At 35.5% G+C, this 16,705-nt stretch overlaps 1 protein-coding gene across 1 annotated transcript in view; it reads right to left on the bottom strand.

Moving 5' to 3' along the window:
• LOC145332475 (uncharacterized) overlaps positions 1–16,705 on the bottom strand; it is a 57,770-nt gene that overhangs the window by 3,668 nt on the left and 37,397 nt on the right. Inside the window, exons 6-12 of the mRNA XM_080177476.1 lie at positions 15,736–15,792; positions 15,083–15,180; positions 14,489–14,555; positions 14,037–14,218; positions 9,081–9,246; positions 2,070–2,778; positions 48–1,222 (exon numbers count right to left, since the gene is read on the bottom strand). Coding sequence (XP_080033602.1) covers positions 48–1,222; positions 2,070–2,778; positions 9,081–9,246; positions 14,037–14,218; positions 14,489–14,555; positions 15,083–15,180; positions 15,736–15,792 — 2,454 coding nt within the window. The remainder of the gene's footprint in view (positions 1–47; positions 1,223–2,069; positions 2,779–9,080; positions 9,247–14,036; positions 14,219–14,488; positions 14,556–15,082; positions 15,181–15,735; positions 15,793–16,705) is intronic.

Raw genomic sequence — 16,705 nt, 5'->3', positions numbered from 1 at the left:
AATATTATTACTGTCAAAACTCAAAATGATTAAAATTTTACATAAACTTTCCTTTGGTCCCATCAAACCAGTTAAACCAGGAGGACCTGGTTCTCCAGGGCCACCAGCAGGTCCAGGATTACCCTGTCCACCCTTCTCTCCAGGCAGGCCTCTATCTCCCTTGATTCCAGGCATTCCAGGAATACCTGGAGGTCCAGGGAAACCTTGGGTACCCTGGGGTCCAGGTGGTCCTCTGTCTCCCATCATACCAGGAGCTCCCATCTCTCCTGCAGGTCCAGCTTGACCAGGATCTCCAGGGCTGCCAGCTTCTCCAGGTGGACCTGGAGGTCCTGCAATACCCTGGGGACCACGTTCTCCCATTTTACCAAGAGGTCCTTCAGCACCGGGAAGACCAGGATTTCCTCTGCCTCCCTTATCTCCAGCAGGGCCAGGAATACCTCTCTTTCCAGGAAGACCAACCAAACCGGGTGGACCCTTGTGTCCGGGCTCGCCCTTGGCTCCAGGTGGTCCAGGAGGTCCATCAAGTCCTGGTGCTCCATCAAGACCTCTTAGACCAGAGGGTCCAGGCGGTCCTAATGCGCCTCTTTCTCCAGGGTAACCTTGAGGACCACGTTTGCCTTCATCTCCCATCATACCTGGCGGTCCTTGCAGACCTTGTTCTCCATCCTTTCCAGGCATACCATCTTTGCCTGGAGGTCCAGGCATTCCTTGGAAGCCTCTGGGTCCGGGACTTCCTGACGCTCCTCTTTCTCCGGGTGGGCCTGAAGGTCCGGTGGGTCCAGGTGAACCGGGAATACCATCCTTGCCAGGATCACCTCTGGGTCCTTGTACACCAGGTGACCCAGGGTCTCCCTGAGCTCCCTGCTCTCCCATAGGTCCCTTGTCACCACCAGGGCCCATAGGACCGGGAAGTCCAGGCAATCCTTGAGGTCCAGGTTCTCCGTTCTTTCCGTCCTGTCCCGGCTCTCCCTGCTTTCCATTCTGACCCATTGGTCCCCGTCTACCTCTCCTGCCAGGAGGACCTCTAAGACCTTGAAGACCCGGGGCTCCGGGACGACCAATATCTCCAGGTTTACCCTTTGGACCAGCGGGACCAACTTGACCTCTGTCTCCGTTCTGACCTTTTGGACCTGAAGGTCCGTCAGGACCAGGCATACCTCTGCCACCAGCGGGGCCAGGTTCTCCAACAGGACCTTGAGGACCAGCGGATCCGCGGACACCTCTGAAAAAATATTGATTTAAATTTATTCTCAATAAGATAGATGTCCTATAACATAATTTCAATATTAAAACGTAAAGAGCAACAATTAAGAAAGCTCACTATTGGTCTAAAGCAGGTTTTAGGTAGTTAGAAGGATTGGGAGTGCGTAATTCTACCAGATAGATCACCCTAAGAAATCCCGCCCCCACAAAATTGAACAAAAATACCCTTTAGGTTATGTTCGAGTTCATGTTTAATTGAAGTCTATTACATATAAGTTAAATATTTTAGATGAGAATTAAAGATATTTAAATTTACACAATAAAATTAAATTAAGTTAATTGAAACAAAATATAACTAAAATTTTTATAAAATCTTTATTTTATTGTTTCAAATTGTAGTTGTACTTCTATATTCTATTCAAACAATACGCCTTCTAGATGCAATTAAGGGTAGGTGGGGAGGGAGATTTTTCTACGGGCTATTTTTATTGGAAGGGTGGTGGTACCTTCCCTAAAAAAAGTTATTAAATTTTCCCTTACCTATTCGATTCTTTACAATAAAGGCGAACTATGTTAGTCCATTGATTAGTGAGATCTTAATGTATGCACACAGAAAAACAGACCTACATACTGTTACTTTCATATAAGGATATGAGAGAGCAAATACTACTCTAATTTGGTGTTATTTTACCGAGAAGGTTTTTTCAAAGCTCTCATTCGCAAGATATTTACTCATATTTACATTAGATATAAATTGCAGATGAAATATAACTGTAACATTGGTATTTAAAAACCCTAATATTTATAGGGAATCTTTACAAAAATTTAAATGCAGGATTTCCGCGCTACTATAAATGTGAACATACCTGGGACCACGTTTACCAGCATCTCCAGGGGGACCAGGCAAGCCTCTGGATCCAGGTGAACCCATCTCTCCCTTCATTCCATTGTCTCCCTTCATACCCATCATACCTGGCTCTCCATTCAACCCCTTGGGTCCTGGAGGTCCGGGACTGCCATTTAAACCAGGCTGGCCTCTGGGACCAGGGAAACCTGGAGGACCCGGAGCTCCGGGCACGCCGGGGCTTCCCTTTTCTCCGTTGCTTCCGTCTTTACCCGGCGGTCCCATCTTACCAGGCTCTCCGGGCATTCCAGGTATTCCTGAGTCACCCCGAGGACCAGCAGGACCATGGCTACCCTTGTCACCAGGAGCACCCATGTCTCCCTTGGCTCCAGGTGTTCCAGGAAATCCGGGAGGACCAGCTTTACCAATTCCTCCGGGCTCACCAGGAGGTCCCATAGCTCCATCAATACCTCTGAGACCAGGTGGGCCGGGTGGTCCATCTCTTCCACGTTCACCACGGGCACCGGCAGGACCTAACGGTCCCTGGGAACCCACAGGACCGGGGGCTCCGTCCTCTCCTTTGGGTCCAGGTCCGCCCATTTCTCCCTTAGCACCGTCCAGTCCAGGGAAACCTCTGTGGCCCTTTGGTCCAGGAATTCCGGGCATTCCAGGTAGACCTCGTCTGCCTGGAGGACCTGGAGGTCCTGCAGTTCCAGCTTCTCCATCCTTACCTATAATTTAAATTTCAATTAGTAGATACTAGCGGCTACGCCCCTAAACGTCTCCAGGGGCCTTCAAAGAATAGGGGGGAAATCCACCTTCCATTTTCAATTTAAGTTTTAAAAAGGAAAATATTTTTTTTTGGGGGGGGAGTCATATTTTTAGATGGTGGATATAAAATTACTTTTCAGCTAAGACATTAGATAATATGGTTATAAAACTTATAATTACAATCCTAAGTCCCCTACCTCACTGATACAAGCCAAACAATCAACATTTTTGGAAGACAGACAATCGTATTTCCAGATTATCCCCGCTACACCTAACAAGTGTGTGAGTGTGTATGGTTAATATTTATCATGATAAGATAATTCTCTCCAGAAGTTTTGTGCAGGACATGTTCAAAATATATGGCCATATTTTTAGGAATTTTTTTTTCGGTAGCAAAGCTACTCTTATCTACATTGTGCTCGTAGGTCTATCTGTTTTTGCACTCCAGTTGTGTATTGGATGTCTTATTACCTATATTCACAATAATTGAGGAAAGGTGCAAAACTTTAAAAAGTAATAAAAAAATTGTAATCATTAAGAAGGCCAGGTCCAACAAAACAGGCATGAATCTTATAATTTTAATTTCATCCTTCGTGAAATATTGTCCACAACAATTTCGATGCATTATTTTTCAGTATGGCTTAGAGCCATTTAAATCCAGCGGATATTTGTCGGTTTCGACGCCATACTGGAATGTTATCTTTCTTGTTTTATGAAAAATATTTTTTGCATCCTATTCCAAAAAAGGAGGAACAGAGCAATGTGAATTGTAAATAACTTCTTTTGTATATTGTGCTGCAAAACAGGGAAGGAGGGGACATGGGGCTGTATATTACACAAAAGTCCTCAAAGTTTTGTAATATCTCTTATTAGTTTGCATAACAATTTTGGGGACTTTTGATTGGTTGGTTCATTAACCTAACTCTTTAAGCGTTTCATCCACCAATTGTAATCTATAGACGTGGTTATTTTGTGCATCATCATTGGGGATGTGCTTTAATATATTGGTCATTGTTTTATCCCTTTAGAACCCTGACTGCAAAACCTTTTTTTATTAACAGAAAATCTGCTCTGTACATTCGAATGTTCGTCTGTTTGTTTTTTCGGGGTTTCGGTAAAAGAAAATTAAGAAGAATTTTTTGTAAAGATTCTTATAACGAACAAGAATTTGCAATTCACTGAGTCTGCGTTTTATCGGCTACTATTTAAGATAAATGTCCTATACTTTTCTGAGATTTATATGGCCAATACATACTACTATAAAAATAATTTGGTCTCTTTGTCTGTTTGGCTCTTCGTTTTAAGTACATTGTTTTTTTTTATATTTAAGTACTTCGTTACTTTTGGATGTATTCATCTATGTTTAATAAAGCTTTCACTTTTCAACTCACTGGGTCCACTTTTTTTTTTTTTGGGGGGGGGGGGGTGTTAAAAATAAATTTCCTATACTTTTATGAGATTTATATGACCAATACATAGAACTAAAAAATAACTTGGCCAGTTCGTCTGTTTTTTTATATTTAGGAACTTTGTTACATTTGGAAATTGTCATCTTTGTTTAATAAAGCTTTCACTTTTTTATTGCCAGAGGGCTTTTAATTTTTAAGGGAAGAAAATATTCAATTATCAGCATAGACGTCCCGGGGGGGGGGGGGTAAGGGGGTGTTTACCCCTTCAAACTTTGAAATCCCTCATTTTACCCCCCCATCAAAACTTTAAAAAATACATTAATTAACCCCCTAAAACCTTTGGAACCCTTTATTATACAACACCCCTCAAAATAAAAAGCTTGGACGCCCTTGTAAATCATTTGTTTGTATAAAACTAGAGCAGAACATAAACATATCTGGATATTCAATTTAAGAAAAGTTTTATATAATAGAGAATAATCAAAATATTTTTATAAATACTTTATTTTTCATGATATTATCTTAGAGAGAGAGGGGACAATGAGAAGTTTATCACACAAGTCCCCAAAGTTTTATAATTACGTTTTTTTTTATTCGTTGGATTAACCACTCTGGCTACTTTAGTGAATTGATTGGTTCATTAAGTTCAGTGATGAAACGTTTCAACCACTAATTTGTACCCACTATTTGTGTTATCATCATTGGGGATGTACTTAAATTTACCGGCCTTCATTGTCTTATCCCTTCAGATCCCTAATACTTTCTTCTATATTTGTAGAACTAAGTATGAAGAAGTATTAAGTATGTTTAATATGAATAAATAGAAAGGAATCTTAAGCTAAGGATAGGATAATAGACAATATTTTGATTACACCTCATTGATTATAAACAAAAGTTATCCTTCTTCTTGGAAGAAAATATTTAAAAATGCATTATTTTGGCCCCATCATTAAAGAATAAGACAGAGGACACTATTTAGATTACACCCCAACTATGATAAACAAAATTTATCTTTCTGTAGATCAAAATTATTGGGAAGTAATTTATGAAACAGCATTTTGTACGTCACAATCAATCAAGTCCCCAAAGTTTTAAATCCATTGAATTAGAAGGTGATAATAAAAAATTAGGTATCATTAACTGTCAATAATCCTTTCCCTATTTTCCTTTTTCTTTACCCCTGGCATATAATGAAAGAAAGTAATTTTTGGGTAATGTGTGAGAGTTTACTCAAGTTTGGAACAAAAAAAGACTGTAACAGTTGGGTAGTGAATTATTCTTTGTTTTATTAATCAGTATCTTTATGCTACGCCTCTAGAGGCCTTTAGGGACACTAGAGATGCGTGTAGGAAACCGGCCTTGCCAAATTTTTTGCCTTACTTTTAAAAAGAAAAAGAATGCCTTTTTTTAAGGGCGATTTCTTTTAGGATTTCTTTCAGTGGTACCCTCTTCCAAATTAAATATAGACCTTCCCTGGACCCATGAGAAGCTACATTGCCATATCGGTGAAAACCATATCGGTTTAGCAGTTAGCAAGATCCTGTGTTACAGACATTCTGTTACTTTTAAATACGGATTTTCATAATTGAAAAAAAATCTAAAAGGATAACGCCAATGTTTAAATAGAAGACTGTTTTGATCAAAAACTGAAATTGATTTATATAAGTTGATAAACCCTAGTTAGGAAATAATTACGCAAGAAAATGTTAAAATTTCATATACCTAACTGTGAATGGTTTTTACTTTTTATCCGAAGGGAATTTATTTACATAAGATGTGGCTCCATCTATATGAAACTATGTACATACGAAAGAGTTAGACAAAAATTGGAACCATGGAAAGAAAACGAAGTAGAAGATTCATCGTATTTTCACAGTAGCTTTTCTCCTATTTCTAGTCCCTGAGGAGGCTCTAACCCTGCGGGGCAATCCTTAACATTTACTAACCTAACCTAACCTTAAATAACATATCAAAAGCTACAGTGAAAATACGACGAAACCTGCTACTTTATTTTTTTTCCATGATCCAAAAATTGTGAGATAAAAAGTAGTATACACCGGTGTCCTGGATAGAAAACAGGGTTTTTTTGACATACGTCTCACAAGACCGGGAGACAATGACGGTTCAGTACATGACTTTCGTTAAATCACAGCTGATCATTTTTGTGGATTTTTTAAAAAATAACTTTTTTATCCAAAATTTCATAGTTTTTCCCAAAAAATTCTCAATTTTCTCACATTTGCTGCTTAGTTAGCCTAAATTTACGCAAGAAAAGTATAATAAGTAACAGCAGTTTGAATACACTATCTTGAAAATTATTCATCCAGCTTAGAATCCAATATGTATCTATAATCATTCTGTAGGTTCACCTATGTAAAACCTTCCATGGTTCTCACTATGACATTTAATCAGTAGTAAAGACAAGCAGTGTGTACAAAAGGCAGAGACTCAATCAAGACCAGCTATAGACTGGTCTTTACACGGATTCCAAGTTCATGTCAAACACTTACAAGTGATAATCCCACTTGTTAAAAATATTAACCTTCTATTAAGCTCTTTTGAACCAAGAACTGGTTGTATATTTAATTGTAGCCTGGTATATATGGTAATATATGTAGGACTTTAAACATGGCAACTGTGGTTGTGGATATATATGTTATACTCCAAGCAGATATTGTTTTGATGTTGAGACATCAAATCAGCCAGGAACCAATATTGAGCATGATAACTTGTTTAAAAATATAATATGTCATGAGGCATGTTGAGACATCAAATCAGCCAGGAACCAATATTGAGCATGATAACTTGTTAATATTTCAAGAAACTTGTTTTAAAAATATAATATGTCATGAGGCATGCAACAGGGAGGTGAAATATTTTTAGAAAATTTAATTAAGAGTTGTTTAGTCATCAATTCAAATATTTACTTCAAATAACTCTTATTTCATTTCTAGACTACAAATCTTAGATTATTCAAGATTCTTAAAGATTTTGTTATTAACCCATTAGTGCCGAGCGCCACTTTTATGGGCCGATCGAGCTGTAAGTTTCAGGGAAGCTTTATAATGGTCAAAACGGAATTCGTATTTTTTTGTTTTGCTCTAGTGGCGTGCACAGGAAAGTTGCAAAAAAACCCGGTTCGGCTTGGCCATAAATACCAACCAGGCATTAACACCCGTTTTTGGTGCTTTCCCCCAGTTTTAAAACCCGGTTGACCTGTATAAACCCGGTTATTTTGACCAAAAATCGAAAAATGTAATTTTTGAACGCCAAAAGTGAGATGAACACTTTTTAGAACTTTGATACGATCCGTAATTGAAAACTACACAACCTCATGTAATCTAAAGAGCTACAAGTATAATACGAAGCGATTTATTTCAAATTTAGTGTTTCGGCTATAGGTGCCGCCGTTTTCGGGTAAAAAAACCCGTTGCTCGAAGTTTTAAAAGACACACACTACAAAAAAAGAACATATAAAATTTGGGTGTTACATATCAGAAAACGAGCATAAAACTATTGGGTGACACCTATAGAGATTACTAGGGTTATTAGGGTGGCTCAAACCCTTACTAATGACGTAAACTGTTATTTTTATTGGTTGAAAAGTTAAAACCGGGTAATAAAAACCGAAACCGAGCCGGGTTTTAAAATTTTCGGGTATTTATGGCCAAGCCGAACCGGGTCATAATAGGGCGTAAAAAAACGATAAAAAAATCATATAAAAAATTATAATTTGAATAAAACGAATTCACAAATAGATGTACTTGTCAATAAACATTAGATTTCACAAAAAAAATCAGCGACTTTACTATAAAAACAAAAAAGTTAGAGAGGTATTTTGAATTTTCATGATTTTCAAATTTTGTTGAGCTATACCAGCAAACGGAAGTAAGCTAAACTGCCTGCTCCAGGGGGAAATGAAAGTCAGGGTAGTAGAGGGGGGATTCATTCTGAGAATGATGCAATTATGAAGCCGGAAACCGGTTTTTTTTCCATTTTTCGGAACCGGGTTTTGATGCCCGGTTCGGCACTAATGGGTTAATGATAACACAGTCCTTAGTTCAGCTGTATTTATTATACTTTTCTTGTGTAAATTTAAATTAACTAAGCTGCAAATGTGAGAAAAATGTGATTTTTGAAGGAAAAACTATGAAAATTTGGGTATAAAAGTAATTTTCAAAAAAAGCCACAAAAATGATCAGCTGTGATTTAATGAAAGTCATGTACTGAACCGTCATTGTCTCCCAGTCATGACTACATAGGTCTTGTGAGACGTATGTCAAAAAAACCTGTTTCCTATCCAGGACACCGGTGTATAGTTTTATTATTTTCTTAAAGACATTACAACTGTTGGACGATTTATACTTGTTTTGAGTTCTAAGTACATACAATATTGTCAGGGAAGAAAAGAACAATGGCGCTTAAATCAATGTTGAACCCTTTCTATTAAAAATTTAAATCATAAACCACCTATTTATGGCAATATAATACACTAAAAATGGAGGAAATATTATTTTATCTTTCATTGTCATATCCCCTAATTCCATAAATATTGTACAATTAAATTAGTAAAATTCTAAACAGTAAAATCAAATATATAACTAATCAGTTTAATTTACATTTTCATTTAATTAAGTTTAAAATGTTCAAAATTTAAATACAAAAATTGAAAATAAAAAAAAGCAAATAAGAAAATTATATACCTAGATTTTGTGAAATATAACAAAATATCAATTTTTATAATTTTCAGGTTTTATGCTTTATATCATGGCATAAAACCTCCCTTCAAAAATATTGATTCTAGAAAAAAATCCGCAAGCGGCAACACTTTGAAAAAAAAAAATTTTAATTACCTGGTTCTCCTTCTTTTCCGGGAGGACCCATAGGTCCTGGGGCACCCATCATACCCGGGGAGCCTGTTTGTCCGGGGTCGCCAGCATCTCCCTGGGGTCCCATGAAACCCTGGGGGCCGGGGGGACCGCGCATACCAGGAGAACCACGGGGTCCCACAGGTCCAACCTAAAATTAATTTTGGTAAAAAAATACAATGCATATACTCTGAAATTGTACAAATATAACTTATTGGATATATTATTACTTGGATGTTAAACCATATTTTCATGTTCTCTAATAAAATGAAACTCGCAGCGGGCTAAGACAAAGATACCCTATTCCCTCTTCTCCTACTGAATGAACGAACTGGCCGATAAATGAGTTCCATGTTAGCAAGATAAATTGACGACAAGTTTTCCCCTGTCATAATATCCATGTATATTTTGTATCCATTTATAGATTACATTGTCTTATGCCTCTTTCCCTTTACAACTTCTATAAGCAAAAAATCTTTATATTACAACTAAAATGTTAAACCTTTTATTCTTAAGTTAGAAATTGAAAGTTTTAATTTGCAGATAAAGTGTTGGCTATTTGCAGGGCAGTTTTGTCGCAGTAAAACTATAAGAATATACATGTATGTATTAGTATTATATAAGCATGTATAAATAAATACTTATATATTACTTTTTTTTACAAGTTAAAGCTTAATGGCTATAAACCTATAATAATCTTTAAAATCAATTTTGTAAATAAACAAGGATGACAACATCCATAAAAACGAAGCTCTGAAATGGAAGGACAAACGAACATTTAAACTTGTAGAGTGTCAGAAATAGATAAACTGAGTATCAATGTCTATACAAAAGTGTAAGTAAAACTGATTACATACATGGTGCTGTTTAAGGACATACTGCCGTTTTTAGGCTTGATTGTAGAGATGCTTCGCTTATAACCTTGTACCTTGATGTAATAGGAATCAATATTCAAAAAGTCAGATGAATAGGATAATTTTATCAAACAAATATTTGTTGTCAAAGAAGTAGAAAAAACAGCTTGTTTTAAATGGACGTAGGGACTTTTTGGTAACGATTATAGAGTTGCTGCGCTTTCTTATTCTATACCTAACTATTATAGAAATCAGTATGTAAAGTTTAAAATCGATGGGACAATTCTAACTTGTTAACATTCACCAAAAGATTTAACCGCTTCTTTTTGCTTTAAAAAAGTTAAATGTGTATTAACATCTTATAGCCTTTATATTAACGATTAATACTACAGCCTTATTTCATTCCTTTCAGAAATTGTTATTGCTGCGGTAATTTCAATAATATTATTCTTGTTTTCGGAAATAAAGATATGCTTTTTCAATTCATATTGTACCAAAATGAAAAATAAAAGAGACAAAAGGAAGTTAAAGTCTGGAATACTAAAAAAGCACATTAAGTAGGTAAGTCTTCTGTATCTAAGGAAAAGTTAATTTTACATTTTTTTTTTTACAAAACTCAGCTTTTTTTTACCTAGAAACACCTCTTTTGAGTTTAATCTTAACAATTTGTATAATTTAGAGTTAAAAACAGCAAAAAAATAGGTAATTGAAAATAAATCGTAATAGTAATGCAAATATTTCTATATCTGGCTTTTTTTTTGGCTTTTTATGGTATAATTGTAATTGTTATAAAAAACAATGAGTTATTTAAGCAAACAAAATTTAGCATAAATGGATATTTAAATCCCAAGGTATTAAATGATCGAGCGTTAGCCGTTCCCGAGGTTTTAATGGACATTTAGGGGGGGAAGGAGTTGTCCAATCAAGTTCTTGCTGAAATACTTTTTTTAAGGCAATTGCATTGGCTAAATTTTATGTGAAGTAAAATTTTTTGTACCTCAAACCGGTTTTGCTCCAGCTGAATTTCAATTTTGGACGATTTTTTAATTTTTAATATTTTTTTTTAAAAAATCTGATATTTTGTTTAAACCCATATGGTAGAATTTTGTTGTATTTACGTGCTTAATGTTTATTTTGTGTGAACAAAATAAAACTTTGTATTCATCAAATTATTTAAAACAAAGTATTCTCAACACGAATTGATAAACAAAAATACCCTTGCTTTGGATTGGCTAAAATGTTTTGACACTAACAATTTTGACCCAACCAATTAAAATCAATAAGAGTAACCAAAGTTTTTGAGTTATAAGATTTTGAGTACCAGTGTAAATAAACGCACAATGTTCCCTTCCTCCCAGACTTTTTGTGTCAATCTCTTCTCCTTATCCACTCTTTTTACTAAAAGGAGGGAGGGGACATTGGAATGTTAATCATAATTGCACCCAAAGGTTTATAATCACTCTCTGTCCTTGTTAGGCTTTAAATGTTTAAATCATTATTGTTTGTTTAAATTAACAGTGCTCAAACTTTTCAACCAATAATTTTGATATTTGAAAAGGGGTTGGGATGTGTTTGCTTCCCAGTACGGGTAAAATTATTCTTATTTTTTTTATTTAAAGTTGATTATCATACTTCTGTGTATCTACTTTTGTCTGCAAAATTCCGCAAACATTTTATGAAAATAGAGACAGAGAAAATAGGATTTGCATATATCAGCATTTAGCGTCAATATCCCTTAAATGGCTTGTGGATCCTACACCCCCCCCCCCCCCTTCTACCAAATCCTCATATAAAAGTAACAGGATCAACTCTGTTTGTCTGTTTGTTCGTTTGTCTAATCTCTACCATGCAAAGGAACTCCCCTCAATTAATCCTAGATGCTTCTAGGGGTGAAGCTCCTAGAAAGACATAAATCAAAACAATTTAGTCAATTAGGTAGGGGAGGTGGTTTTTTATATTACTATTTATACATCCATATTTTACAAATATCATATAAAAACTTCTAAGCCAAAAAGGAAAATAAGATCTTTAATTTATTAATACGTGTCAAGGGTAAGTGGGTTAAATTAAGCAAACTTCTTATCGGTTTAAAAAAAACACCCTGTATTGTATATATTAAAATTAGGCTACAAGGACGACATAAAAGTTTTCATCATGATTTTACTTAAAATTGAAAAAAAAATCAATAACATAAATCAATGTACATTACTGTGAATTAGTTTAAGACAACTTTTTAACGTTCAATGTTCTATCACCTATGAGTGAAAAACCACTTGGATTTAAGCTTTATGTTAGGTAATACTAAAAATAGATTTTTAAGACTAGATTACTAATACTTGTAGTTTAAACAGAATAATACAATGACCAAAACATAAGTAGGAAGAGTAGTAAACATTGTTTATCTTTATTGGGAGCCAACCCTCTTAGAAAACCCTAAAAGCCTCTAGGGGCGTAGCCGCTAATATCCTATTATACAAGTAGTAAGCGGTTTTTGTCTGTCCCGAAGGATCTCACTAACCGCTGAACCGATATTGTTCTCCTTTACAGTGAAGCTTCTTATAGGTCCTGGAAAGGTTTTAAACTATTTTTGGGGAGGATGTCTTCACCCCCCTCCTCAAAAAAAAATATTTTTTAAAATCTTTTTAAACTCAAATTTAATATGGAATTAGGTCGACTTTCCCCCCTCAAGTGCTCCTAGAGGCTTCTAGGGGGCGTAGCCGCTAGTCTTTAAAAAAGAACAACCATACCTAAAATGTATCACTCTATTGTAAAATCTCTATAATTATACTTTAGTGGGTATGAATTATTGATAGCTAAGTCTAAACAACATTTTCAAAGGATTTGGAAAATCTTTCCAAAAAATCAATTTTAGTAAGTATTTTGGTAATGTAAGGTATAATTGTTCAAAATCATATCATAACTGTTTGATATTAATTGTTTTATTTAATGGTATTCGTGTTATTTATGCATAAAATTGTAAATTTAAGAATCATAGAATTAAAAAAAAGATTGGATCAACTGCAGTTCACGGTAAATATTGCTGGTAACGAATATTTCCAAAAATCTATGAATTTTAAAGGCTGCTAGCTGCCAAACGGCTGAACGTACAGATTATACCCGCACTCCATTTTAAGTGGCATAAGAAGGCCTACAAATAATCTGGAATAGCCAAGAACCAATGATGCACAGGGAAAGCTTCAATGAAGAAAAAAACGCGTTAAATAGGCATTTCCCTGTACTGCAAGATAATTATGCATCATCGATCTATGGCTATTCCAGATTATTTGTAGGCCTTCTTATGCCGCTTAAAACAGTGAGCGTTACCAGGAACATTTTACCGTGAACTGCAGAATTACAGAATACATATCATTGTCCTCAAATATCTAACCATGAAAGGAAAAAGATTCTATACCATTATTTCAGACATAGACTTTAAGATTGTAGCCACTCTATTATTCAAATCTCATTTATCCTTTTAGCAGCACAAAAAAATGTATTCAAAGGAAAGGACCTTACGTCCATCTGATATTCCGTATCTAAAATACTTTAAGATTTCTTTTTTTTTTATTTACAAATTGTTCAAACCTTAAAATAAAACATGCTCCAAAAACAATATCTTCAACTTTTTCTTTTGATGCTGTGAGTATTGGTTTAAAAAATATGACGTAACAAAAAAAATTAGCCAATGAGAGGCCGTTATTGACCAATGGCGGCATGCGTAGTGGACTCTCATTGGCTAATTTTTTTTGTTACGTCATATTTTTTAAACCAATACTCACAGCATCTTTTCTTTTTATCCTTCTTTTTAGTATTTACATAAGAGTAAAAATCAAAACTTGTTTAATAAATCCAAAGCAGCTAATCAGCAGTAAATATTTTGAAATAAATTGAAGAAAAGGGGATTGGAGGGGGTAGGGGGGGTAGTGTTTCGTTAGTTTATTACTTTAGGTAGGGTTAGGTTAGATTATGTTGAGTAATGATTAGACCCACAGGTATTGCCCCTGCAGAGTAAAATCCTAATTTGCAAGGTTAGCGGGGTTTCAGTGCTCGGTAAGCACTTTGAGGGCAATCACCAAATTGTTCGTACCTGAGCCTGCATGTAAGTAAACGGATCCGGGGAGGGTCCCTTGTCTCCACCTTGCGACTGTTGGATTTGGTTCAGGAAGGGCTGAATGTCCGGCTGGGGTCCTGGGGGTCCGGGCATTCCAGGAATACCTGGCTGACCGGTTTCTCCAGGTGGTCCGCGGTATCCGGGTCTTCCTGATTCACCTAAAATTAACAAAAAATAATTAAAGAACAACCAAGAAGAGATAGTTTTTTCCCCCATGCCAGACCCCCAATATGGCCTTAACCCCGCAGGGCCTATACTTGCGGTGCCATAACCCTGTAGAGCTACCCATTATCAAATATTACCTAACCTAAACCTTGAGTAATAAACAAAAGAATGAAAACTCTCCTTTCCTACCTTTACCACATTTCCCAATCTATTAAGAATAATGGGGGTTGTAATGGGAGGTATTTGTGTAAAAATTTCTGTACCTGTACTTCCTTGGTCTCCTGTAAGACCAGCAGATCCGAAGGCATCCACTTGTTCCAAAGCACCACCCTGACAAATAAATTTAAATTAATTATTTGATTCTTCATTTGAATAATTATTAATATTTACAAAAAGTTTAAATTTTAAATTGTATTCTAAAATAATCGCCAGGAGGATAAAAATCAGAAGTTTAATAAAAGTAGCCATTAGTGAAAAATGAAAAAACTGAATGGGACACTTAGACAAGGAGGAACACAAATATACTTACAGCTTAGATGGGACAGCACTCTCCAAGTGGTACATACGGCTGGGTGGGACAGTTAGACAAGGTGGGACACAAATATACTTACAGCATAGATGGGACAGCACTCTCCAAGTGGTTCATAGGGCTGGGTGGGACACTTAGACAAGGAGGAACACAAATATACTTACAGCTTAGATGGGACAGCACTCTCCAAGTGGTACATACGGCTGGGTGGGACAGTTAGACAAGGTGGGACACAAATATACTTACAGCACAGATAGGACAGCACTCTCCTAGTGGTACATAAGGCTGGGTGGGACAGATAGACAAGGTGAAACACAAATATACTTACAGCACAGATGGGACAGCATTCTCCAAGTGGTACATAGGGCTGGGTGGGACAGTTGGACACGTCGGGACAACGGACACCATCACAACCGTCTTCTTGGTCTAAACATTAAATTAATCTTAGAAATAGTTTCAGGGTCTTATTCTTCATAGAAAAAAGTTGTTCTTTAGGAAAAGATTTTGTATGATTAAAATTGTCCGTCTCTATGTCATTGTCCAAATTGCAGAATCGTAAATCTCATTTATAATATGGTAATATTATTTTAAATTTGTAAATTGTGACACCTAGGACAAGTATTTAAATACATAGCTTCTTTACCCTTTTGTCTTTAAAGTATGTTTATAACAAGCATGCCTTAAAAGCAATTTTACTACAAATAACATTTCTTAATAATATTCTTCTTCTTTAATATCAAAAGCGCATTTTCTATACTTTCTAAACATAGACGTCCAAGGTTGGGGGAAAAGATATGATTATTCCCCTCTAACGTTGAAACCTTCATTTTAACCTAATCAAAACCTTAGAAACCCCTAATTTAATCCCCTATAAAAGCTTAGACGTCCCTGCTTGTAAATATTTGTAAAATGATTATCAATTGGTATTGCAACAACTTTACAAAAAATCCTCTGTTTTAATCATTTATTTAAGTAACTTACTCATATTATAATCAACTTCAACTGCGCCAGTATCAGGAGCTCCTTCATATCCACCACCTAGAATAATAGATCTATTGTATAGATGTATATACCTGCCCCCCTTTTCCATGGACCTGTTTCGTCTGCTAGCAAATTATATTCTGCTACTAGGCTGTGTTCATATTCTCAGCACTATTGGTGGACCCTTGGAGAAATATTTAAAGTTTTTTGTTTCTGTAGCTTAAGATTTCACTAAATACTGAACCTATTGAGTTTTCATTTTAGGATAGGCTATTCTATTTTTAGATTAAGTCTTTAGATGGGGGTTAGTACATTCTTACCCCTTCAAAAAAAGAAACCTCCTAGATGATAGGGGCGCAACCGCTAGTAATAAACTAATTAAATAAAATCAAAAACATTAAGTAATTAATGTACTATGTTTTAAAGTTATATTGAAATGTTCTTTTTCATATCAAATTGAATTATATTTATACTCATTATTATAATCATGACTTAAACATCGTGTATTATTATGCTTTTGCAAGTTTTTATATCAGCTGGATTTTACATATTTTTTTTACAAAATTACAATAACAAACCTACAATATGATTGGGCTGTAGTATTAATATGCAGTTTTGTTGATTTTAAAATGTAATACATTTGGTGGAAATGACTCCACACCTCTTAATAGCGAAGCTTTTCTATAATTAGGGTCTGCATGTCTGTCCGTCAATACGTAACATTTAGCAACTCTATAATTGTTAACAAAATATCCTTATGTTCATTTAAAACATGCTGATTTTAACTTATTTTCGACTTTTTTTTGCATAATATAATTATCCTATTCATATGAAATCATGAAACTTTGATACCTAGGATAACAAATTAAGCGAGGCATCTTTATAATCAATTTCTATAAATGTCCTTAAACAGAAACCTGCATATAAAGTTTAAACACAATTTTGCTTATACTTTTGAATTAATATGGCT

This window comes from Acartia tonsa, chromosome 11 (genome assembly GCF_053477335.1).
Source record: "Acartia tonsa isolate MP-2025a chromosome 11, ASM5347733v1, whole genome shotgun sequence".
Lineage (NCBI taxonomy): Eukaryota > Metazoa > Arthropoda > Copepoda > Calanoida > Acartiidae > Acartia > Acartia tonsa.
This window is presented reverse-complemented; position numbering and strand designations above follow the sequence as displayed.